The sequence below is a fragment of the Amblyomma mixtum genome, chromosome 2, assembly GCF_055824585.1.
Source record: "Amblyomma mixtum isolate Tamu chromosome 2, ASM5582458v1, whole genome shotgun sequence".
In the NCBI taxonomy this organism is placed as follows: domain Eukaryota; kingdom Metazoa; phylum Arthropoda; class Arachnida; order Ixodida; family Ixodidae; genus Amblyomma; species Amblyomma mixtum.
This window is the reverse complement of record NC_143013.1, coordinates 312954111-312981241: the sequence shown is the minus strand read 5'-3', so window position 1 is coordinate 312981241 and position 27131 is coordinate 312954111. Positions and strand designations below refer to the sequence as shown.

Sequence of the window (27131 nt, the reverse complement as noted above, 5' to 3'; positions counted from 1 at the left end):
TGACACGTGCTCGCCGGCCAAGCACAGGGAGAGTGCCAAACCACCGTCAAGTGACTTGATGTAGGCCACGTCTCGAAACGGCGGTGATCGGCGGCTAATAAGCCTTTTTTGTGTGTGTGGCACGCTTCTGCGCTGTCATGCTGAGTAACTTTTCATGGTCAAACGTGATCCGCCGTCAGTGGTTCGTTTTTTCATCGATGAATCAGTGTCCTGTGCACATGTGGATGTCGCCAGGTTGGCATTTTCTAGCACAGACATGGCATAGCAAGCGAGCGGAGTGATTTGGCGTTGGGACTATTGCCATGTCAAAGGAAAACAGTTCATTATGTTCAGGTATGGGGACAAACGCACTTTTTTTCAGTGTTTTCTCCGTTGTCAAGCGTGACTTGCCGACAGTGTGGTCCTTGCGATCGAAGGAATAGTGTACCGCGCGTCTTTGCATGCGTTCTCATGGCTGCGTTCTCATTGCTGCATGCTCGCTTGAGATTAGAGCACCAACTTCTCGAACCACAAGCTAAATCAATTCTACAAGCGCACTGCTAATAAGACGCTGTACTAGCTAGTGAACGGTTCTCCGACGCTACTTGCCTACTGCCATAAAAATAGCGCTGTATGAGAGAGCTATGAACCAATCTTTGCCGGCGGAAAAATTGCGTCACCATTCGCAGTTGTAGGAATACGCAAGGAGAGTCGCCATGTGCACTTCACTTTTACGTGATCACAGCACGCTAACCCATCAATCTAGCTTGACTTAGTGTTACATCTTTAGAAAAGGAGATGTGCTGTATCACGTCAGTGGGTGTAAAACAAGAAAACAATGTGGTAGACATTACTCCGGAGCGCTTCACCATTTTTTCGTCCTTCATAGACCACGTGCGGCTTCGGGCAGTTAAACCCCACGTACCATCTCACATGAAGATGCCACAATCTAGGCACTCCTTAACATTTAAAGCTATGATTTCAGTCTGAACGTGGCAGAAGGCCTTTAAAACTGTGAAAATTACTTACCGACAATGTCTGGATTCAGCGTGCAGGTGAGCTGGTACCAGTCAACTTTCGTAACTGTGGGTGATTTGGCTTTCAAACTATTTACATCCCCTACAATGAAAGAACGCAAGGCACGTGTGTTAATTTAAAGCAACTAGTTCCAGGGACAATAACCACCCAGAAGAAACTAGATAAACTGCAAGTGTGATTTTATTGACAACATCGTGAAAAATGGACATTACACATGCTGTATTTTCACATTTATTTCAAATTCACTGCGCTGTATAAACCGCATTACTCCATGAACTGCGGCGTTCTCAAAATTTATAGTAGATGATTACAAATTCTAGTTAGGTTGGCAGAGTTAGCCCGATCAACCTGCGTTGATAAATTCGTTTATGTGCACAAGGAAAAATCATTCATTCGTTTCGATTCTCCTTCGTATAGTCGTCGTCACTAAATGTAAACTCTATCGTGCCGTTGGTTCCATGGGTTGTCATTAGCTCGACCTATCGGAAACTGCTACTAAATAATCACAGAAAACGTAGGTGGAAGGCCTTCAGTGCGGGCACGTCGTCTGTTTTGGATGTGCTTCTTGCACGCAAAGGCAAGACAACCCCTTCCAAAGAGAGCGAGGAAAGAAACTGCGCGTTCTCTGCAGTCAATCCATTTTATTTGCTTAAAAATTAACATTTTAATCTAAATAAAGATGATTTTTAAAAATTAAAATAAAGGCTGTGACTCAGTTCATAATCGGAAAATACGCGAGTCGTGTTTACAAGCTAAACTTCCCATGCCACCGTCGTTCAGCAGTGCAAGATAAATTTCGACACTATATCAAAACATCAGTGTTGGTTGATACAATTTAAAGGCAACAGTGCGAAAGAAATCGACGAAAGGAGAGCAAACAAATGAACGCGAAGCACCGATCATATAACGAAATTTCGGTTGAGTGTTGGAAAAGTTCTTACAGCAGAGAAGCTCTTGGTACTGGCCATCACTCGTAACAACTTGGAGTAGGCGGCTGTCGGCGGACCAGTCGATGTTCACCAGCGAGTCTCTGCCCTGCGTTTAAGGTCCTCAGGGTTTGTTTTTAACACAACAGCGCCAAAGTTCGTCGCGGCCAAAAATCTTTTCTTTCCCTCTCCCTGTCCTTTTATTCCTGCTGGCCGCAGCTCAGGTGCTTCAGGTTTCGATGGCAGATGCGGCGACTAGCAACGTTTTTCCTACTATTGTTATTTTTATTAATAAATAGTCGCTAACAACCACAAAAATATACGACAGAGGCCAGCAGCCTTTGAAATTAGAAAATGCCGTGGAAAATATTACTATTATTTTTTACTGTTTGGAAAACTAATCAAGTAACCAATTGAAATGGGGATAATTTGACAAAAAAAAACAAAAATTACAGGTTTACAAGTCTGCTTAAGAACGGAAATGCGATAACCTTTTTCTTGCCTCTCTTTCACCCTCCCTTTTTTCATTTTTCTGTTATGAGGAGTAGGCTTAACTATGTCGACGTCCATGGCTATTTCGACGTCCATTTCCAAGACGGGCAAACTATGTGGACGCTCATGGCTACCGTGAGTGACGTCCGAACGAACTTCGCGGGACTCGAACCTCCAACTTTCGCGGAACTCGAACCCACGACCTTTTTGTTATCGCAATCATAATCATTACTATCATCACCACTAACATCACAACTGGCACCGTCATCACTATCACCTACTATCACTATCGCTGTTATCATCATCACTATTATCACCATCATCACTATCATCATCGCTATCACCAACTATCACTATCGCTGTCATCATTACTATCACTATCTATCTCTAGCACTATCACCATCACTACCATCACTACGACTATCTATCTCTAGCACTAACTGTGACCTCAGTAGCTATAATTATCGGTATCACTATTTTCACTATCTACTATCACTACTATCATTACATATATGCTACTTATCAACTGTTGCGTAATTAACTTTTACATTTTATTTTAATTATCATGCAACTTATGATTGACAGTTCGTGCAGACACTTTTGCGGACAGCCTCTGTCACCAAACTTCCGTCCACGTCACTCATGAGCCAAGAAAGGCTTTCGCCTTAAAAAAAAAAAAACAGCGTAACGAACAAAGGACGAGGGAATAGACTGGAAAGGCGCTGTGCATTGCACCAACTAGCTCACCTCTCGGTTTTATTACAGAACGGCACCACGCTGGGCAAGACGTGGTATGCGACAGTAGAAGAACCATGGCGCTACGCACTACGGTTGATGCTATTTTGAATGCTTGTAATGAAATTTCCCAATTACAGAACAAAATCGCCCACAAATATTTTTGATGCTATTTATTAGAAAATAGCAAAAATTAAAACCTCTTAAGCAAGAAACATTAAAGTTCGGCTTCTTTGCAATTAATGTGCATGCGTGGCGGAGTCTCTTTACAGGCACGCGTAATAATGGTCAGCAACGCTGTCAGCGATGGAACCCCGCTAGAAAAGACGCACAATAGATACGTCACACCCGAAGCGTCCAGATGTTCTTTCCCCATTACGGCTACCGCTACTTAAGACGCAAGTGATGGAGTTGGCTCATCCGTTCGTGCGTTTACGTCAACTAACTTTGTTTAAATTACTTCAGCGACGCGAAATAATACAAACTGGCAGCAACAGTAACAGCAGGTACGTACCCTGATGACTTCGCCCTTTTGATTTGTCTGCCCTTGGTCTTGCACGAGAAGTACGTGAATGAAGCCGTCATTGGCTCCAACCGCCATCAGCATGCCGTCTGAATAGGATGGAATATGAAATAGAGAATTGGGTTCGTATGCGGTTTTGCATAACGGTAAAAATCTGTCTTGTAAATAAAATCTCTTTCGTCGTGGTCCAGATATATATCTTCTCCATGATTATAATCAGCCTTATGTAGAGTCAGATAACAAGTAAACGTTAAGAAGAGGTCGAGTAAAAAGGAATGAAAATACAAAAGTCATTGCAAAGCTGATAGTGGACCTTTTGCAGCTGATGTGCAATCAACGAAGGCAGTCGCAACTATGGACAGGTGTCGGAGGAAGGGACGCAGAGGTTCGTGACTGTAAACTTTCATAAGCGATATCCCCATGCAGGAAATTCACCCGACGTTCAGAAGCTGTTTGATGCTCTGTGAGGCATACACTGTATGTTACCGCAAAAGGAGGAGGAGCGGTCGCACTTGACAAGTAAGTTCCGCTCCTTTGCGTTTACTAGAAACACAAGAGATCTGCAGAGCAAAGCGATGAACCATAGATATCTTTTTCTCACGTGGTTTACGTGACAGCTGATGATAGAAGAGTAAATGATAAAAAAGCTTTTACTTTTAAAAATAAATAATATTATTTTTGGCTTAAAACGTTTCTAGCGTCATGTACTAAGTATATTTCCTTTTGCATTGTGATAAATTTTGCTGTTAAGGCTATGAAAAAGCGTGAAAGTGCACAGTGAATATTTTGGCAACATTGCAGACACTGACGTGAGGAGGCTAGGACTACTGCTAAAAAACTTGGGGGCTTTCTTAATCACATTCATAAAGAAGAAAAATGCGATAACATTTAGTCAAATTTTCTCTAATCTCTAATGAGTGTCTGGTGCTCTTCTGATTTTCCGTCTAAAACACCTGTTGAAACCGGTTCCATTGACCGTATATGGTATGCATGAAGTAATCATCGTCTAGAATGTTCCAGTAGCTTCCATTGTATTATGATATGAGATTATGCTGATCCAACCCAATAATTCACCTTAACCCACCCACTGATTTCTTCTATTCTATCTTAATATATTTTCTGGGACGGCCTTGTTTTCATTTTTTTTTTTTTGCGGGGGAGCTTTTGCGGGTGGGCTAACATCCAATTTTGGGGGATCCTCAGATTTTTCAAATTTGAAGGTGCCCTATGATTGGTCCACTGGTGGTCACGCAGTGTTGATGACGTCACAATACTCTCAACCGTATTCATAGATCGCAAGGAATCCTTATACCATTACTGGCGCAGTGGTGCAGCGGTTAAGCGATGCGCCATTGCCCCGGGAGGTAGCTGTCTCAAACGGAGCCAGCGGTGGGATTTGAGGGATTCAGGTTTTTCTCTTCATTTTCGTCTGTCATGTACTTGACTGAAAAAAAATAGATTCCTTGTTCTTTTTGGTTCTTTTTGCTTTCCGTTATGATCGAAATAACTAGCGCAGCTTGTCCCCACTCCAATAAAGAGTAAACGAGCCTCCTGCATGGTGCTGGCTGTTTGTATTTTGCCGCTTTTTTTTTTTCTGTAACGGCCTGATAACTCTTGCACCCAGAGTGCGCGGATGTACCGGCAGGTTACAAGGAGGTCCTCACCAGGTGAATAGGCCAGGGCGTTGAGCGCACTGTTGGCCACAGTGAACGTGGTGAGCATAGCGCCGGTGTCAGCAGCCAGCACCGACACGCGGCCATTGGCGCAGCCCACGGCAAGTGCTGTGCCCCGAGGGTGCATCGAGGCGGACAGGCACTCCGACTGCGAGGAGGTGAGCATGCGAGGAATTTCAGGCTCTGTGTCTCCCTCAACAAATCAAAAAGCAGGTTTGCTACCTTTCCTGGTGTGTTAGTTACATAAAAACTAACCCTTTTTACGACGAACTCCTGTGTGTGTCGCTTTCATCTTCGTTCTATATCGCTATATTCTCACGTCGAAATGAAATGCCGGCTAGTCGGTGCCTATACTTTGTTGTCAAATTTGCTGCATGGAAAGACGCTGATCACTCTGCTCTTAAAAATTTCAAGGGCGTTGATCGCTTGCTTTAAATGGAATTCGTTTGCTGAGGAGAAATTGAGAGAAATTCATTTGCTTCCGAATGAAAACCAAGTGCCAGGAAAACCAACTGAAGAAAATAGGAAAACTGACACGTGGCATTATTGCGCATGGTTGTGAAGTTCACACGAGTCACTTTAGGTTTTTTTTTTTTTTAGTTTGTGACTGCCTGTTTTCAATTACAGTTCTCGTTTAACGCGAAATCGTTCTCTCTACACCGGGAACTGATCTTTCTTCCTTAGCATGCAATGGGGCTTCATTGTCTTATTTTTCTGGTGTTGCTGCATTAAGAAAAGAATACTGCCTAGAATCCGCAGGGCGGTAGGAAACATGTAACTGACAGTACAGCAGCGAAAGAAACAGTAGCAAACTACTCCTGTGGTATTTTTTTTATGCGAAGATATTCTGCGGGAACCATAATATTTGTTCGTTGCTGCATAGAGCTCAAACTTTCAATGATCAGTAAAACAATACAAGAAGTTCAATTCGCTTATTGAAGATTCGCCTTCCCACGTACGTTAAACTGTGGTGAAAAAGTTCAAGAGTGTGGTCAGAAGGCGTGCAAATATTTTCGGCATGCCGTATCGAAGAGCGAGCACCTCGACAGGCGTCATCCAGACGAGGCTCGCGACGTTCCAACGGCAGACGGCCCTGTCTCGACCGACCGTGAAGAAGACGTTCTCGGAAGGAGACACCACCACACTCACCGCCTCGCGATAGTGGCTCTGAAAGTACGCACACAAAAACAGGTCGTGGGTGAAGCACTCCAGTGCGTAGAAGCATGATTTATTCCAGGTCAAAAAAATCAATTAGGATTTCAGTATGGCATTACTGTCCTAAAACGAAGATGGTCGCTGAAGAAGCACTATCGTGCGTACGCCTAATTTGCGTGCAGCCGATGCTGACAGTGGACTCAGATGCTTCCCACATGTTAACGAACTTATTTCATGGTGGGAAGTCTCGATGCCAATTTAAGAAGCATCCATCGCAAATAAGCAAATCAGGGCAGCCGCAGCAGTATGTCGGAGACAAAATCTGATGATTTATTTGAAAGACTGAAACGCAGTTGAAGAGTTGCACGCTGTGCACTGCTGAATATTGCCGCGTATCATTGTAGGGTTTGTTCGTTCACGCTCAAGGCTGCAGGAAAGGGTTGTTATCACTTTTGTTCGTGACGCGAGAAGCGACCAGACTAATCTCGATTAATCGTAGCCATGAAAGGCTGCATCTAGGTTTTTCTAGATTACTGTAGATGATCTTGTCCTGTTATCTGGAAATTTCCTTGCCGCCTTTAAATTGAGCGATGCCGCGAGCGGCGGACATTCGTAGTTCGACGACTGACGAGCACGTTTGTTGCTTACGCCGCCGCCGAGTGATTCAGTTCTTTTGTGGGCGCAAGTCAGCCCAAATAAAGAGCTTCGTTTCTAAGACCAGTTGGTGTCTTCCTGACCGCTGGACTGCCGTCACTACAACGTGACAATATCAACAACTCGCTCACCTGAATGACTGGCCTGAACCTCCTCTTGAAGGAGCCCTCCATGATCAGGTTGTGCGTTGTGCCGACGAAGACGTTCTCGTCGGCAGCGAACGGCAGGTGTTGACACATGGCATGCACGCCGCCCGTGCCTCTCGGCAGCTGCAGCGGGAAGGAACGCGGACTCAGCACAGCGGACTCGTAAACATTTTCCAACATTTCGAAAACTATAAGTGAAACCGAGACACTCTCGAGTGAATGGCCACAAGGGCTACCCACGCAGGAGCGAATGGCAGAACGATAGTTTAAAGTTGCTCTCAGCCCACAAGTTACAGCCGAATACTGGCGCTGGAGCATGAAATTTGCTCTTTCAATAGAAAAAAAAAAAAGGTAAAAAACTTGATCCAGCACTTGTTTAGTCAGACCAAGCCCTGCTTCATTTTCGGATGATGAAGTGTTTTCTATGAAGAAAAACAAGCATTACGAAGGAAAACGCTTAGTTCTCCTTTGTCAAAATGGCTTTTACTCCTACATCAAACTTCAAGAAATAATTCGTAAATTATTCAACCAGACAAACGGTACTTAGAGAAAAGAAGAAAGTATGCTACTCATTATCGCTCGAGCAATGGTCGTAGGTTTTATGCTAATGTGCTTTCGTTATCATATAGCTTATATATGTAGAGGTGTCCACAAAGGTTTACAGAACACTGAATCTAAAAAAAAAAGTTAGTTGTTTGGCAGTCTAAGCATATAGCCACAAAATAAAAGGTTTGCTTTGAACTTCCCTGCTCTACCTGCACAACTTATCCGTCAGTGAGCAGCCACGCAACTGGACAGGCAACGAATTTAACTTTTCCTGAATTTCTGCGTTTCGGGAACTTCTGTGGGCACCTATACGCACCTTAATATACCCTAATCGCTATCACCGTCATCATAACCCTCCGTTTCTGCGTTATTATTTCCTATCTATCTTGCATCCAGTGCAGTCCAGCAGGACAGAGACCGGCTCTACCGGCCGTCCTTTTCGTCTTTTCTCGTGAACTTTTTTCCAGCATTTTCGTCCGGTTTAAGATCAAATGGGCTATTCTGAGATTTACGCCGTTCAGGAAGAAGAGGTTTGGAGACACCAGTGACATCGCAAAAGCTGCCACGAATTCTGAAGTCCCAGAGCACACTGTCAGCAGTTCGTGTCACAAATCTTTTTGTCCAGAAAAACAACCTGATCCTCAAGCAGTTGGGTTTGTGTTTCTGGCATCCACGCGATGATCAGGTGCCAATGTTATTAAAACTACGGGCAGAAGATTTAGCAAGATCTGCGTGTATACAAGATCACCCAAAACAGTATACTTGCCGATGTGACTCCGAGCCTCTGAAACTTTCTGTCAGCATCCCAAGCCTTAATCTGATCTTCTCGGTCGACAGCCGACGCAGATATGAGCAGATTATGAGGCAAAAATAGCAGGACGTTCACGTCATTCTGAAATAAGAGCAGATAGAAGGAACAATGAAAACGTCACTTCAGTCGGTTGTCCCGATTCATGTCACCATGATGTCATCATGACTTTCTTTGGCTTCAGGATCGGTTAGCCAGTTAACAGTTCCCGTATAGGTCGTATCATTCCTAAATGCAAGAAGACCGTCCAGTTGGTGCATTATATCAGGATCTTTAAGTGCTGTTTCAATACTCAAAGCATAAACGAAGGTCCTTTCCCTTACGGCGCGGTTCAGGTGTCTACCGAGATATGTGAGACAGATGATGCGTCATTTCCTCCCCCCCCCCCCCCCCAAAAAAAAAAAAAAACTTAATTTTAATTTTATTAAGGTGTATCGTCTGTTCTCGTCTTATCCGCGTAGCTGTCTTGTGTCCGTAAAAAAAAAGCGCTTAAGTTCGTTAATATGACGAGGCCTTAAAGCACCGTTCGAATGTGCCTATACGTAGGTTCAGTGACGCTACAATTCGATGTTAAAAAGCGTTTAATGATGTTTCCGTTACTTTTTCCATGAAAGTGGTTTGGTTTGGTTTATGGGGTTTAACGTCCCAAAGCGACTAAGGCTATGAGAGACGCCGTAGTGAAGGGCTCCGGATATTTCGACCACCTGGGGTTCTTTAACGTGCACTGACATCGCACAGCACACGGGCCTCTAGAATTTCTCCTCCAAAGAAATTCAACCGCCGCAGCCGGGATCGAATCCGCGTCTTTCGGGTCAGCAGCCGAGTTTTCCATGAAAGTAACTTGACATAATTTCAGCCAACTATAAATAAGGCCAGAATGGAAAGCGCGAAAATTTCTCATCGATTTCGGCATAGAATTTTCCCTGACCACATGCCATTTTTGTGAGCAGCACTATCTATGAGCAAAACGCACTATTTCCATTTCGTCCAGAAAAGGTGTTCTCAACGTAACTGCAGGTTCAGCAAGAGTGATCGCCTAGCAAAGATGTTTAATTTGTATTATCTCAGAAAATTGGGTAAGTTGTCGAACTGTGACGAATATTTCATTCTCTCCGTATTCTTCACACGCAGAGAGAGAAACGTTTATTTTACAACTGTGCTCCGGGTCGCTGTGTCAAGTTGGACATGCAGGTTTTCGTACATGTTAGGAAAAAAAAAATGGGAACTCCAGTCAGCCGATTAACTCTATGAGGAGAATATTAGCATCATTTAGTGGCTGCAAGGTAGACATGTTCGTGTTCATAAAAGCATTACTCGTCTATGAGAAGTGTTCTGCATAATTATTCATTAACATTCACTGAGTGCTGGCCCACGGTAACTATTGAAGGGAACACAATAACTTGATAGTTTGGATGATCAGGGATAATTTTGTTTTTAAGAGTAAAAGACACTAAAAAGGTTGTGTAGCTTTACGTTGTAGTCGTAAGGCAGTGCTCATGTGAAGCTAATGAGCATTTGCTCCCTTAAGTGAATTCTACTTCACCCTGGCGATTTCTCTGAAATACACTGGATAGAAGGCGCTCATTTCTGGTAACGTATTATCGCCTTTCGGCTGAATGGCTTCGCAACAAATACATCTCTGGCAAAGGGAGCGCTCATGATCCGGTAGTTGGATTCTCGCTTTTGAGGCCGATTTTTCGGCAGCTCTCGAAGCAAAGGAAATGTTATATTTAGCTTCTAAGCATATTTTTCATGGGTATTGAGGTACATGATGAAATAGGTCTTAAAGGGGTCTTAAAGGGCTTTTATAAAAACATGGCCTAAAACATCCCATAGTAAACAAAACAAGTGGGGCTAAAAAAGCGAAAAAAAAAAAGCGTTTCGAGAGTAACCTCAAGTTATGATATCTCTGTGCTACCAAAGAATTCATAAAACGCGCTCTGTAGACATAAATGCATGTAAAAAACTAGTTTCTGTTCGTTAGACATGAGGCCAGCAGCCTTAAAAATTGGTCGTTTTTCCAAGTGCGCAGGAATCAAGCATGCAGGGGAAGAAATTGGGGCAAAATAAAAGCAAGCGTCTTCATCAGATCTGATAGAACGCAGAATGGCGCAGGTTTCTAGTCCAAAATGCGCATAACGACTTCTCACGCGGGAAAAAGGCGTGTCATAGAGTTTACGGAGGACCTACAAAGTTACGGTGCGCTTTACGGTCACGCAAAAACCAACAGAAAACTTCTGTGTCGTTGAACATCTGTCATTTCTATGCACGAAGCCGTTCAAAAGTATAGAATGGCCAATGAATATTAATTTATTTACGACTCGACGATGGTCAGAATGCAGCAAACTACTCTTACTGCTTGTACGTTGCTCAACATGAAACGTAACGGCAACAGGTGCTGCTCATGTTCCGGTCAAATTATGCAGTAGTTCTCTCTTCTGGCGCACAAAAACTTATCTGTCGCCCCAAACGAAGCCTCACATTGCCCTACTATTATTTATTTCATAACATATTTCAGAAGCATAAATGCGTTCCGCACTAGCATTCTATTCAAAATATGTGATGCCATACCTTTGCAACAGAACGCAACTTCTTTGTTAGATATAAGTAGACTGCTAGACACCAGCTACAAGTACTGCATGGCTCCAACCGCGATCGAAAAAAAACTTACTGTTCTTTTTTAAGATGCGAGGAAAAGAAATTAGATAGGAAAAAGAGGCAAACTCTTTCGCAGCAACTAGACCTCGTATTTTAGTTGCTAGCTCGTCTGAAACGAAGCGCGGTATTTTTTTTTCGTTTACATAAATAAACGAGGTTTCCAACAGCGGTGCGTGCTACTTAATTTCGCTAAGAATAAATTCCACAGAAAGTGACGCCACAATTTCTCGCTCGAGGAACCAGCGGCCGACCATGGTCACCTCGTGCGCCCTGAACTCCTTGCTGATGAAGAAGTAGCTTCCTTCGTTGGAGGCTGACCAGACGGTGACGTAGCCCGCGTCATCGCCGGTTACGAAGCCAGCGGTGCCCATGAAGTCGACGGCCGTGATCGTCTTCGGCGCGTGCTCCTGCGCGTGGAGGGCACCACACATAGCGTTGGCAACACGACAATGGTAAAGCGAAGAGGAGCTGTGAAAGAGTGCTGAGGAAGCGGCGTCCATGCAAAGGCCAGGAGGGTGGCCTATGTTCTTCGTGAGTTGCATGCAAAGATGTTGAACATAATGTTATGTGCTGCCCAGATTACAACTCGGAGAGGTGTGTCCTACTCGCCTCCCTCAAAAAAGCAGGAGCATCTCATGGTTTTCTTCAAGACATTATTTGCCCGCGCGGAAACCAGTCATAAAGGAAGGAGGCTTCCCGCCTTTTAAAATTTCGTCAAGACTCTGATCTCGACTCCAGATGGTGACAGCCGCAGTTTATGACCATTGTGAGCGATCGTGCGCGTGGCGACGTAGATCTTTCAATTCACAAATCTCTAACTCAAATTCCCGAGCTTAATTAGCACTTTAGTGTTTCTACGGTGAAACAGTTGCCGGAAGGATAATCGCGAAGCTAATCCCACCAGTAGCTTGCAACAGCCACAACTCGACAGCACTCACAGCGGTGATGGCGTCCAGCCTGTCCAGGTAGTTCTCCTTTCCCTTCCTCCAGAAGCACAGGTGCTGGACGCCGTACGTCAGGAAAAGCTCGTTTTCGGAAGGAGGGAAGTGGCAGCCAAGCACGGGAGCCGGGTTCGCCTGCATGCACGAAGCGGGCGGACACGGCAGAAAGCGCACTTTCGGTGGTTGCTACAGACTGCAGTGTCAATGGTTTGTGTTCATCGGTTTGCATAAGAATTATGGCTGTGTTTATACTGTCGTGATGTGAAAATTATTTGTCACAGTAATAGGATACTTTTGTTACTGCACTGGCAGGGTGAAAAATTCCCAGTGAAACTGAAAGGAACGGGAGGCACCGGACTCACAACTGCTCTGCCAAGGATCTCGTTCTTCTGCCAGTCCCATAAAGAGAGTTCGTGGTCGTGGCTTGAGTCCACTGCGACCAGGAGTGTGCCCTGAGGAGGAAAAAGAGGGAGGCCGGGATTAAGAGGAAAACTACAGGGATGCTTAGCATTAATTTTTGCATCTGTCCCAGCTTCTGTTGCAACTTCTGTGTCTGTTTGCGTCACTTTCTTTGCAACTGTCGGTCCGTAAACCACCATATTGGGACTGTTATCTGCAGTATGCTATGACGGTACCGTAATTTGCATATATCACAGTTTCTTTTCTGATTTTTGATTTCAAGCCTCTATTCAGGTTGCTGTCAATAAACTAGGTTGCTCACAGCCTGGTTGGCAGGTTCTAATGACATCGAAAGATCACAGGACTTCTCTCGACCAATCAACGAATTTAGTGACACCAGGTATCGTCATCGTCGAGGTTTTTTGTGATGACAGCTCTAATGGTATCGCATTAAAACAGTAAGTGATCGAGTTTAACGCCCCTAAGTGACTCATGAGCTGTGACGGACGCCGTAGTGGAGGGCTACAGATTAATTCAGACCACCTTAAGCCAAAATATGCAAAGATAAGATCAGAAACTTGTCACAAACGTATCAATTAGCCCACTCATATTGGTCGACATGTCCGCCAGTACGTGCCAACCAATAAAAGCGGGGTTTTGTGACCCTTTTGTGACTGTTTTTACACTGTGATCTTTCCGTAATTCGGCCTCTGAAGTTCCTTGCCACGCGCTAACAGCACACAGCACTTGAGTAGAACGTGTTGTCAGAATAGTTGGTGTAAATTTTAAGGCATGGTAAATACGTCACAAAAAAAAAAAAAACACACACACACACACAAGACAGAATACGGGGTGTTGCGCCCGTCCCGTGCCTTACCTTGTGTGTATTCCAAGTGCGCATCTTTGCTGTGTCTTCAGAATCACACAGCACGCAGGCGTTTTTGTGTTTCGCTTTCATCTAAATACGAACGCTGAGGTCAGGATCGAACCCGCGACCTTGGGATCAGCAACCGAACGCCAAAGACACGGAACCAACGCGGTGGGATCGCGGGTTTAGGGAATAACTGCAGCTATTTTGTAAGGAGATGGCACCCCAACTAGTGACTGATGAAAGGCGGGCGCCTCGAGACTTACAAATCTGTTCGGTTTTTCCATCAAAAGCACCTGGATGACAGCCAAAGATTTTTTTGCATACGGGCGACCTGTCTGAGGCTTAGGTAAGGAGGGCCACCTTCTGTTGATGCTTGAGGTAACGCTCTGGCTTTGTTGACTGTTCAAAAGCAGGTTTAACCCAGAGAAGCAGTGTGCTATTTTCATGACCCGACATCGTTACGAAAACTGCTACGTCTTCAGACTAACAACGTCTCGTAAAGGTGATGGAGGTCAAAGTGCACAAAAAAGCTAGAATTTCCTAGCATGACGCATTCGATTATCACATAACCACGATTTGCGTAAGCCATTGGTTTACAGCAGTTTTTTGTTTTCTTCAAGTGTAGAATTTGCGATGGTTCCGAAAGAAAAATTGTATACAAAATGAGTAAATCAACAAGAGGTGAGTCAACATTTAGCACAAATACCGACACCGAAAAGAAGCGGTAGAGGGCCTCACAAGGAGCAGGTCCCGGGCACCAGCCTGGAAAGCGATCAAAGTTGAGCTTCCGCTGCCGCAGTCAACAGCTGCAGAGTTCATTCACTTCTAAAGTTGTAGCTTTTTGTCGTGACAAGAAGAAAAATTAAATTGATCCTTTTATTGCAAGACGTCAGGGCAGAGAAGGTAGCCTTAATACACTGTAAAAACACGCATTACTCGGATAAAATGCAGGGACTTGCCCACTGGTCTACGTGTTAGCACACTTTTGGTTAACCAGACATGGAAGAAGGCTAACAGGCATGCTACATCCTTCGAAACTGAATAACCTGGAAAAAGAGGCTGAAAAGGAAAGGTGAGTTCGGAAGCACAAGAAACGAGGCCGACTTCGTCGAAAGTGTGTCCCAAGCGTAGCTTCCCATTTCGGCCTTTCTTTTTTTTCAAGTTCGAGAGATGTGAAACTTATCTCACCTGGTACGAGAATCCAAGACATGACAGCCCCACATTTATGATTCCCGCTCCCAACACTGCCAGTGTTTCAAGTGTTGCCGTCTTCCAAACACGGATGTGTGCCTGCGAGAGACAAACAAAACGACTCTAAATTTGGAAGTCTTTCTGCGAGGTGGTGCTCATATAGGGGGATACTCGTGACAGAGCTGCAACACCCGGGTATTAAAGGGGCCCAGAAACACTACCTTAGTTGACTATTTTGCCTGTTGATCGCATACACTAAGTTACAATGGTGCTATTAGCGTCGATAATACCGCGTATATTCCGTTTTTTAATATTTTAATATCCTCCCAAAAACAAATTCATGGCTCTGATGGTGTCCCCACACAGTGTCGGGTTTCAGCAGCGGATATGACATAACCTGGCGCGAGCTTGATGATTGTACAAACAGTAAATATACTGCAAATTGTGTGAATAAATAGAGAAACATTTTGTGACCTGTCTGCGTTTTATATTAGATAAAAAAAAAAACAACTTGTTTGTCTTAGATAAAAGCCCTGCAAAGCAAGTAAAATAAAAATACACCACCAGGGGCTCTGGCATGGAAACGACGCTGCCAGACTCAGCAAGAACGAGTTACAGAGGGCAGGCAACCGTGGAGTGCAAACTTCCGCGACGTGCTCTGGCAGGCTGTTTTGATTGGTCGCGCCAGGTGACGTCATTGGGAGAGCGAAATAGGAGTGGGAAGCCCCGCCAAAATCGAGTTGAGGGCAGCGTTTTGTTTGCTTGTATTTTGAAATTTCTTCATTGAATAACTCCCGTTCCTGTGCATCGATTCCTGTAATTCTTTTTAAGTCAGCATCTGTGTGACATAAAGAATGCACCTGAAGTATAGCCGGTATTCCCCCAAGGAGTGTTTCGCAGCCCCTTTAAATTTCTTCATTAACTGAGTAAGCGGTATGAGTGCCTTTAGGCAAAAATTCCGGCGTGAGTCTGTGTGTGTACGCCGAGTGAAGCCTCTAGCACCTGCTGCGCGCCAAGAGCGAGAACCGCACCTCGATAAGAGTCTAGAGGGAAAATATGCATCGGCGGAAGCGGAGATTCGGGATGAGCGACGCCCCCGAGCGAGCGGCAACAGCGTAGAGAAAGAGAAAGCGGCGCCGAAAGCGAGCGCGCCTCATCGAGTGATCCTAAGCGGTGGGCCAAAAAAGGCGTACAATTTAATAAATGTACAAGTAGAAAAAATCATTAACGAGCCATAAAGCGCGGTAAAGTAAAGCAAAGTGCAACTGCGGAAAATGTAAACCAAGAAATTGTTAGCAAGGTATAAAAGCCAACCAAAGTAATGCGAAGTTGGTTGACACAACGCTCAGGCACCGAGATGCGGCGGAAGAGAAAGACATAAAATGAAAGGGCATTACCCTAAAAGATCAGCCTGCTAACGCAGTTCATCACATAAGACCATTTGAGCTTCTGTCATTTTGTTTCTGCGTATGAATGCAGAGTACAGCAATGCTTATTTCAAGTACCATTCCTGCCTGCATACACGCTGCCTCCTTCCACTGCACACCTGCAAGCAGTTGTGAATCGAGTACTTCAGTGGTCTCTTTTTCCTCCAGCACTTTCTTTGAATTCGCGAGTACGCTGAACTAGCTGAGCACTAAACGTAAAATCTGATAACATGTGATTACTTGCTGACAACAGAGTAGTCGGTTTAATTCGGATTTCTAACGCAGAGCAGCGAGTGTCTCCGAAGTGCGCGAATCGCATTTATCCCGCAATGGGGAGAACCGGCGTATTCAGCATGGTATATCCCCAACAATCAGAATTGAGCCTCTCTTTCTAAATAAACTGCTCATTCGTTCATTTATCACACAATGTGCCCATTGTCATTAGGTAATAGCGCCGCCGTTGGTGGCAGTGCGAGCGCAGCAACCGGCTGGTGTGAGACGAGATTACCTCCAATTCGCAAACGAAGAACGTTGGCGGCGGTTGCAAAACGTCGACACTGGGCAGACCCACGTGCGGCTAGTCACGACACGGTGTACGTTTCGCAAGCGGTTGCAAGTTAGCGACTGCAGAGATCAATTTACTAGTTCCACAGAGAGCTACCGGTAAAGTGCATTGCTGTATATGACTCATACGCGCATAACTGTGCGGTGAGAATACGACACGCAAAACAGCCACAGCATGGTAGCGCTGCAAGGAGAATGAAATGAGGAGATGGGGAAAAAAAAGGGGGAGGGGGGCATTTAAGGAGTATGACGTGAAAGCGTTAATGGGTCCTTCAGCGGTTCTTCTCGCCCACGCCGACATGGACACTATTTCCTTTTTCACAGCTACAACCATTGTGCGAATTACCAATATGACATGCATATAAAGCCGATTTAACCAAGCCGCACAAACATGCCCGCGTGTCCTAGTAGTTGCGTGTCTGACTCGCTACCCAAGGGTCAAGGGTTCGATTCCTTACTGATTGTACCAATTTACTTTTTAGCGCAATTCATTTACTTCATATACTTACATGTCCCAACGGCGTTTGAGTCATACTACGAAATTCTAATCACCAGCTTTCTAATGTTGTGATCATCTCTCAAATTCGCCGCTTCACGCGTCACGTAACCAGCTTTTCAACCAAACTAGATTTTTTGTTAGCAGCTACAACGTCGACACCGGATTCTCTGCTGAACTAGACCCTTCGCTCGTCCTGTCCTCTTCTCGTTCTTCAGTCTCGTCCAAGTTCGCGGTTATTCCTCCTCTCCATCATGTCAGACCAACTGGCGCAAAACTTTCCCTTGTTGGACCCTTAAAGGGAAGCTGGAACGGTTTTTTGAGAATTCGAGGTTATTCAAGAATTAGAATCTATCAAGCTTCTAGATAAAGCATGCAAAGTATTTTTGCACTAGCATTTAAAATGGTGGCATAATCGTCGATTAAAATCGCGACGATGTTCGGGCTTCTCCTCATTACGTTGGAGGAGTGCGAGGAAACTCGGCAGTGACGTCAGCGACGCCTGCATGCCGCTGTGCGTCATCAGATGGCGCCAAACAATGCACCGTCAGCTCCTCCTTCGATGGCGTCGGTTTTCTTCCGCGGAATAACCATTTCCTCGCTGGAAACGTAGTGCCATTATACGTGACGTCATTATCAGGGCATCTGCCCGCCGCTGTGAACTTCAGAGAAGCCTGAACGCCGACGACGACTTTATTCGGCGATTACGCCACCATTTCAAATGCTAGAGCAAAACGATTTCGCAGGCTTTGTCTGTCCATTTCGCACATTCGGCAACTTTAAACTCATCTAATTCTAAAACCGCTTCAGTTGTCCTTTAACGCTGCCGCGTTGCTATAAGAGCAGAAGGGATTTGGGTGGTTATGCGTCACGCGGTAGCCAGGCATTCTGACAACGGGGCTAATGAGTTGAAATCCAAAGGTACAAAAAAAAAGAGCGTCACGTATCTTCGCCTGCGCAATCAGACGAGCTACGGCGATGGTGCGACGCGGTACGCATCCGACGCATGTAGACAGAAAACTAAAGTGGCTAAAGTGGCGCAGAACATTTCCCCAACTTACAAAAGCGGCTAAAGAATCAGAGGGTGCTTGTTACGAGTCAGCTGCGCTCTAAATGCATCGCTGCTCGCATGAACTTTCGCCAGCATCCATATCGCCGGTAATTCTTACCGGAGGCGCGTGGTTGAAACCGGCTCCCTGTCCTGTGGCAGCGACGTCTTCGTTGTAGTTGTACGCAATGCTGAAAAGATTAAAATGGGGACATTGGTGCGTTATTTGCATGCAAGGTCATACGCTACGAGCATTGTGAACACAATTTTTTGCAATAATAGGAAAAGGCAGCCGTGATCTTTCTCGAAACACGTAACAAACTTCTCAAGAGCCTGCAACTGGTGCAACACGCTCGTGTTCTGCAAGAAAACCTCCTAGTGTTCTGCAAGAAAACGGAAAGGGACACAAGCTTTCTTCCTCGCGGTAGCTCTGAAGCTTCGACGCGGAGGTTTATATATGAGTGCGCATGTCTATGAGAGAGATGCAGAACTCTTGCTCCCATTGGAGTTGCGAATGGTAGGACGCGCCACACCGCCTTTAAGTTCGCTTCTGGAGGAATGAAATCTTGAAGACAAATTACCACTCTACAGAGAAAAAAGAGCAGCGGCAGACATAGATAGTCACATATAAAGTGCGAAGAGCTGAGATCTGGTGGACAAGTTGGTGCATGCTCATACGGACGAAGAACGAGAAAGAGAGGCATACACTGTGCCTAATTAAACAAATGCGTCCCCCAACAAGGCTAACAGGTCACGTGCAGATCAGCCAACAAAAACAAATAGAAAAACAACATTGATAGCGGGGAGGTATGAGCATACATAGAGTCTTGCGTCTGTCGTCTAAAACCCCAATCCTTTCTCTAACAGGTGCAATCACTGCCATGCATCTTAATGTAGCATGATTTTAGAAGCTCGCGTTCCTCTCTATCCCAGCCTCTTTGACCAACAGTGGGTGGCATCCACACTTCCGGAAGTGGAGATTCGTGTATGCTCCGTCAGTACAATCCTAAGAAGCATAGCTTTCGCGCAGCCTATTGATACACTAATTTGTTTGGTCGATGTAAACCTTTTCAGAGGAGTCGTACACACCACACGCGTGGCACCATATCATGGAAAAGTTGTCATGCTGCGTCGTGTATCCTGCGTTCTATTTTAGACATCAAGCGATAGATTCACTGTACGCTTGTGTCTCCACTATAATTTTCATTTTTGTTGTTGGTTCCTTTGCGCATAATCTCTTAGCCTTGCCAGAGAACAAATTTCTTAAGTGACTCAGAGTTGTTAGTCCAGATTCGCCGCGTCTTCGTAAGTTTCACGTCCTTCGTCTTTCTGACTAGTGTCCTCATCAAGCCTGAAATGCGATCCATTAGGCAAAAATATAATGAAGCCCGCGCATTAAATGCGCCTCTGCTTGTTTTGTTTACATCCAGCCTCCTCAACTCAGAGTCGCGTACAGTCGCTGACAGAGTGGCGTTTACACCTTAGCCTCGTTCACATCTCGGAGCAAGAGCAGCAGATATCACTGCGGATAGAGGCCGCTGCAACCTGTGCCACGAACATGCAACGCTGCTGCCGCAAATGTGCCCCAGAGGTCGCGTTGCAGCGCAGCATTAACCTTACCAGTCGATGTCCATCGAGTGTCCCATGTAGAACCGCTGCTGGTGCTTGGACCGGTTGAAAAGGACCGCCAGCGCCGCCACGTTGTACAGGATCTCTCCAGAACGCACCACGTGAAGGTTGCGGAAAGAACCGTTGCCCCGGTACCCATGTCTGCGGGCGGCGCCGTCAAGGAAGACATTGCCGTTCTTCCTTAGTACCAAACTTATGCGAGGATGTGCCTCAAGCACGCCCGGGCTACTACTCGGCCACATTGCGTCATGGACTTAATTTGCCATGTGACTGCAAACCACTTTTCTGTAACACAAAGCCAAAACTGGCCCCTAAGACAATTATTCGAGAAACGTGCATTTTTACGCAACGTTCATATCATTTGTTACCGATAATATAATTGATTGTTAACAGCAAAATGCAAAACAAACTTCTTTTGAGGAATTAACTGAAGCACCATGTGAACGAACCAGCGCCTAAGCGCACGGGTACTATTATGCATGTTGCTTTCTTATACGACCACGTAACACTAAGCTCTTGCACGCGAGAAGCGAAAGCAGTGTTTATAACAGCTGAGAGCCTCCACCGCGGTCTTCTGATTCTGCACGAACTGGCTGCGCGATACGGGTCGTTTGCATCTGCACTTATATTGATTTGCTTGTTGTCACAATTTCTGAACTCACGGCGTAAGCGCTCTAGCCACTAGTTAAACTTAGCGACATAGGAATCCACAGGTTCTTTGAGCACCGTGACATCCAGACATGCACGATTATCATGGCAAAAAAATGTCAGACAACCTCTTCATATACCTCGCTACGAGCCACACGCCCTAACGATCATCTTTCTTTTTGAAAACATTAAGAAACGCACCAGTCTTCATCGGCCATAGTATATTGACGACATTCAAGCGCTTGTTAGTGCTCTGGCAATTGTTTTTATCTACTTTATAACCCATCTTATTATTGTTATTGTTCATTATTATTTTCATGCGTTTTTGTTATCTTGAGCTGTACGATGTCCTGATTTTTTTACGAGTTTTCTCAGTTTGTTCATTTGTGACCCCTTCACACTATTCAACATGCTGAATGAGGCGCTAGAAATATAGCTATTCAAACGGGAAGCCGCGTTGGCACGCGGCTCAAAAACCGCACAGGACGGTTACGATACAGAGTAATGCGTTATTACAGCGCAGCTGTCTGTTGTGGGTGATTTCTGCTCTAGATCTTGGCTGCGCCATGCTGTGTGCGGGTGGCGCAGCTGCCTGCGTCTGCAGAGAGACTCGCACGAGCGTACAGCTCCACGAAACTAACAGGAGTGAACTGAGGACGAGGAGGCGAACGCCGCCTTGAATAATTCGACGTAGTGGCTAGCGCACAAGGAAGACGCACACAGAAGGAATACAGACAGGGCAAACGCTAGGAGTCCAGACAGGACACTAGCGTTTGTATTGTCTGGATTCCTTTTGTGTGCGTCTTCCTTGTGCGCTAGCCACTATGTCGAGTTAGAGCGACCCACTAACCCAGTTAAGAGCCTTGGCGTCTTGAATAACCGTCGTTTTGACCTCACGAATCTTGAAGACCAATCAGAGGCGTCGAAGAGTTCACGTCAGTGATAACGTCATTATTCAGAGAACCAATAAGGTGCGTTGTATGCGTCATGCGATCTCGCTACAACATGGACGCCGCTCAAACGGCAAACGGGCCATTAACAGCTGAGCTGTAGACAGGGCGCCAAGGATACACCCAGCAGATCTCGGGCCGCCTCTCCAGCCTCCTGGTGGGCGTCTTGTGGCTGGACGTGGACGAGGTCTCCGCGGACATCGGAGATGACCAATTGGTCGACGTGGTGGCCGTGCTGCCGCTTGCCGCCTGCGATCCCAGCTCCGCCTGCTCCATGTGCACGGGGCTGCCGCGTTGGCCGCCGTGGGGGCTCTCGGCCGTGCCGTTCGGCTGCCGCGTGCTCGATGCCGACGCTCGCTTGGCCGACGACGAGGCGTCGTTCACAGCCGTGGCCGTGTCATCGGTGACCAGAGCCGAGCCGTCGCCTACTTCCGCTCCGTCGTCGCCGTTCCCATCTTCCCCGTTGTCGTTGCCGTTCATGTCGACGCGTTGACGCTCCTCCTCCTCTTCGTCCGCCTCGTCGGGCACCTCCCTCCTGGCCCCTTCGTCGCCGTGGAGGCCTGGGTACGGCGTGTCCGCGCGACCTTCCCCGTCCAGGAGCGAGCCGCCGTCAGCTGCGCATAACAAGTGGCCGCTTTATTTCACAGGAAGGCCTGAGGAAGGCTTGCCTTGGTACGACGTCACTGTCCATGCAACTAACCAGAAACCAGAAATCTAATCATATCAAGAGACCCCACTTCAATATGTGACTGCCACAGAACATTGGTGCATTGTAGTGTGCGTGATGGGCACGGCCCTACGTCGCGAAAAAAGAAAAAGCAACCATTGCCCTTTCTTTGTGCAGTGATGCGAAAACTTTTATATTTCTTTCATTTTCGAAATTTATTATTTGATAAACAGTGGAAGGCACTCCTGTTTCGAGCTAGTTACTTCATGGTGTAGCTCGGACTTCGGGCAGTAGCACAGGCTCAAAGAGTCGTATGGACGCGAAGGCAACACCCCTAACCACTATCTCCCCACTCTGCACCCGTATTTAGAACAACTGGCTAGCTTCACCTATAGCACAGTTCAAATATTCATGTCTCTTCGTACGTATAATTCCTTCGGCGTGTTGTTGCTGAGGTGCAGTAGTCGTTTTGCAGCACGAGACGCGGCCCCTCCTGCAGTCGTACTCCCCCCCCCCCCCCCCTCTATTTCTATTGAGGGTCCCGGAATTCACAACAGAATCTACGCCTTCGACGAAAACACGATGATGTTCACAAACAAGCTGTTATAATCGAATTATCATCTCCATGCCATAAGAACCTGGTTCATCGCCTAAATAACGAACAGACCGTTCAGAAGAAGTAATTAAAAAGAACTAATAAATCCTTTCGAAAGAGAAACACTTCAAGTATTTGCAATATGTGAGGGCAGGCAGTGATTGCCGCTGACATTGTCTCTGGAGTACTGGAAATGAAATTCAGAGACAACTTCGTTGAATTGCCGCCTATTCGTGTGCGTAAGGCATTTTGATTTGTTCTTTATTTTCCGACAAGACAGTTATATCTGTAGTGACGGGTTTCAGTAAACTCTTTTCGCTGTGAATGCTTCCGCGTCATTTCCGCAATGCCCTGCCTAGCGCGTCTTGAAAGATCTGCCAGGTATACAAGCGGTACACAAAAGGGGGCTTACAATAACACAGGTGCCACGAAATTAACTTGCAGTCTTTCGTTAGAAGGAGTATAGGAGATGTTGAATAATTACGTCACTGCAGAGACGGATTATGCAGTACTGCGTGCACAGATTTAGGTAAATTAATCCATGCGGCGGTCGTGAAAGCGAGAACGTGCACACATGCATGATTCACAACAGAGCAGCAAACACGGACAAAAGGGAGACTAGACAAAACAAGCGCACCTTATCGTGTAAATGCATACGTATAATGTATTGCAATAAAGCATGCATTAATACAGCACAGCCGACGCATGACGTCTTGTGGACATCGTCAGGTTCACACTAGTGCCATGAATAATGCACAAAAAAGCTGAAGCAAGCGAATTGCATCGCTATCTCAAATGCAATGTTTGAATAACATACATGTACATTCCGTGCTACGAAACGTAAAAGAAAATACCGTAGCCCGAAGCATTCTATTTCTTCTTGCCGTTTTTTTTTTACTTTTCTTGTCGTTAATATACATCTCCTCTCTCATTTCCTAACGGCTCTCTTCAAATAATATTCGTAGCCAGTGCGTACTTCCGCACACCCCTTTGGACTTTGTCTATCAAACTGGTGAGTTTTCCTTTGCTGCTGTCACCTCTATTCAAATTTTTGATTATGCAGCCTAGCGACTGCGCCACATATGAGGTAACCCTTGCAACCAGATCAAGTCACCTTTTCTTCATTTTCTCTTCAGTTAATATTTGTTAAGGCTATAATGCTTCTGATGAATAGCAAATGGTAGCTATGAGGGGTGTGCGGTATGAAGCACTTTTAGTATAGGAAATTACTAACGAAAGTTATGTCGGTCAAATGTTTAGGGGAATCCCCCAAGGTGGAGTAGATTTTGTAATAAGGGAGTAATTACTCATTTGCATCCACCCGAGCGCAGCCATACGGCTACAAAGGAAAGCTATACAGCTTTCTCAGAAACTTCGTAGTTAAAGAAAAATTCGTCCCGGACCAGGACGAATTTTTCTTTAACTACGAAGTTTCTGAGAAAGCTGTATAGCTTTCCTTTGTAGCCGTATGGCTGCGCTCGGGTGGATGCCAATGAGTAATTACTTCCTTATTACAAAATCTACTCCACCTTGGGGGATTCCCCTAAACATTTGACCAACACTCTTCCCACTTCGAGTTATTGATCAATTCGCTCTCGCCCTACCATAAGCTTGCCGCCCTGGTTAGCTCAATTGGTAGAGCGACTGCTCCGGTGTAGCGGTGGTCCCGGGTTCGAACCCCGGACCAGGATGAATTTTTCTTTAACTACGAAGTTTCTGAGAAAGCTGTATAGCTTTCCTTTGTGGCCGTATGGCTGCGCTCGGGTGGATGCCAATGAGTAGTTACTCCCTTATTACGAAAGTTATGTCATCAAACAAGCATGACAAGATGGGTAGGAGGTCACATAGCAGGTTCTTGATTCCCTCGCTTTCGCGATGTCAAGAAGCACAAAATTAAAAAAAAAAGAAAGCAAAAGTACAGGTATGTTAACTGGAGAGGGTGTCCGGATGGCCTAATACCTGCGTCTCAGGAAGGAGGCAATGGGAGCCAGAGAGGACAGGAAGTGCAAGAGTAGGAAAAGTGAAGCCCGTCGATACAATGCACGGCCACTCAAGATGAACAAAGTATTACTATCAAACCAAGCGTGTGTATAGGTTGGTCATTACACGCACGGCCACTCAAGATGAACAAAGTATTACTATCAAACCAAGCGTGTGTATAGGTTGGTCATTACACGCACAAGCACTCATATAACTTAAAGGTTGCGTGGAACTCTCCGAGAGAAATGGGTGCGACACCGAAGAAAATCGAGGCAGCCTTGTTACCTGTGTCTGAATATCACACCAAGTTTGGGACCATGTGCTTAACTTGCCCGTGCATACAGTCAAAGCGTGTCAGGCGTTTGCATGCAGTCCATGTGCGTCTTGCGCACATCCGCAGTCAAAAATCTGTGGCACATAATATTGGCGGAAAGACTTAATTTCATAACCATCTTCACGAAAACCTAGAACGGATACATGCCGCATAATTCTGTGCGTGCAAATTCCATGGAGCACCAAGAGATCTCGAGTAATGCGCCCTGGCTGCAAGTACATTAAGCTTCTTCACCAAAGTTCCGATGGTGAGTGTATATGCCGCACGATTTTTCCACGACGCTTTCTTTAAATTGCTTTCAGGCATGCTTGCAGACCATCCTCGTCAGCTTAATCTTAAAGGGAAGCTGGAACAGTTTTTTGAGAATTCGAGGTTATTCAAGAATTCGAATCTATCAAGCTTCTGGATAAACCATGCAAAGTATTTTTGCACTAGCATTTAAAATGGTGACATAACCGTCGATTAAAACCGCGACGATGTTTAGGCTTCTCCTCACTACATTGGAGGAGTGCGAGGAAACTCGACAGTGACGTCATTGTTGCCGAAATTTCAGTGTCCGCTGCTTACGCCTTCATGCTGCTGTGCATCGTCAGATGGCGCCAAACAGTGCAATGTGAGTTTCACCTTCGATGGCGTCGGTTTTCTTCCATGGAATAAACGTTTCTCCGCTGGAAACGTAGTGCCGTCATACGTGACGTCATTATCGTGGCCTCTGCCCGTCGCTGTGCTCTTCAGAGAAGCCCGAACGCGGACGACGTCTTTATTCGGCGATTACGCCACCATTTATAATGCTAGAGGAAAACGATTTCGCAGGCTTTACCAGATTATTTTGCACATTCGGCAACCTTAAACTCATCGTATTCTAAAACCGCTTCAGTTGCCCTTTAAGGAACGCAACACTATGCCAAACAGTATGCCAAACGCATAGTGGACGACCCGTCAGAACATTCAGGCACTGCTGTCAGGGCTCTGGGGACCTAGACCATCATCCATTAGCGTGGGACACTACCATCCAAAATAAACAAGAAATAAACTTTGACTATGACAACATTACAAAAACTCTTTATAGACTTCCTGCTGTGAACAAATTTCTCACGACCACGCAACTACGCGTTCTTCGACGAACACATCTGAAATCACTCCATATTCCTGCCCGCTCTTTTATCTACCGTATCCGACACTTCACAACACGCCGCAATTGTCCCAAACCCTGCAGTTATTTAGAACATTCCTTTTTACCGACAATGAAAACTGCTTAGAATTCGGCGATTAGCGGCACCACTCGCCGAAATACTGGAAGTGGCACAACGCTTCCGTCCTCTCGCACAATGCTCGCACAGTCGCAAGAAGAGGGTGCAGCAAGGCTGGAGCATCGACTGTCAGAAAACTATCCATACACCGGTATCCTGGGACCAAAGTCGGTTTTGCGCTAATTGCTATTTCCTTCTTCCATCGCTATTTCTGTGTTTTCCTTTTGTATTTTTCGACATTTTTTTTGCTTCCCTTTCAAACACAATGGCTAGGGCTCTATACGCTTGTGCCCGCCAGCTACAAAGGGTTTAGCTCATCATCATCAGGAGACGAACAATACATGCTAGGAGCTGCACCTGTTAGCAATCTGACAACTATCACCACTCAGATATAAAGAAGCGGCTAACTGTTGCTATGCGATCGCTCATAATACACAACCAAGGCTTCACGTTTGCATGAATTGAACTGGCCATGATTCACGGCAAAGTTTTCGGCTTAACCGTCTACGCCATAGAAAGTATGAAAGCCTGAAAAACTGAATACACCGCGAAACGCTGGGAGTAACGTCTACAGAATGCATTCCTGCAGATTTCGCTTGTGATTCGTAAACGAATAACCGTGCGTTTGCTCAGCTCCAAGAAGCCAACGTATTCCGTCGAGGTAACCGTTTTCGTCCACTACCTCTTCCACTTCTTTCAAATATAACTGAATAACTTGGATAACCTACATCCTCCTATTTACGCGGCCATGTTTGCAGAGTACAGCGCATATGGACACGGATATGGCGTACATCTACGAAGACATAGT

The 27131-nt window shown here is 45.7% G+C and overlaps 1 protein-coding gene across 5 annotated transcripts in view; it reads right to left on the bottom strand.

The window, feature by feature from the left end:
• LOC149365002 (echinoderm microtubule-associated protein-like CG42247) overlaps positions 1-27131 on the bottom strand; it is a 62108-nt gene that overhangs the window by 4582 nt on the left and 30395 nt on the right. For 4 of the 5 annotated variants that reach the window (XM_089575063.1, XM_089575064.1, XM_089575065.1 and 1 more), the window contains 14 exons: positions 21619-22111; positions 19891-20040; positions 18392-18461; positions 14733-14834; positions 12637-12726; positions 12272-12409; positions 11594-11740; positions 8634-8759; positions 7307-7444; positions 6408-6533; positions 5358-5514; positions 3685-3782; positions 1959-2052; positions 1009-1098 (listed from right to left, as the gene is read on the bottom strand). In XM_089575063.1, the coding sequence (XP_089431189.1) occupies positions 1009-1098; positions 1959-2052; positions 3685-3782; positions 5358-5514; positions 6408-6533; positions 7307-7444; positions 8634-8759; positions 11594-11740; positions 12272-12409; positions 12637-12726; positions 14733-14834; positions 18392-18461; positions 19891-20040; positions 21619-22111 (2019 nt within the window). Of the gene's footprint in view, positions 1-1008; positions 1099-1958; positions 2053-3684; positions 3783-5357; positions 5515-6407; positions 6534-7306; positions 7445-8633; positions 8760-11593; positions 11741-12271; positions 12410-12636; positions 12727-14732; positions 14835-18391; positions 18462-19890; positions 20041-21618; positions 22112-27131 lie in introns of those variants that run through there. The other variant, XR_016289244.1, reaches the window with a different exon arrangement.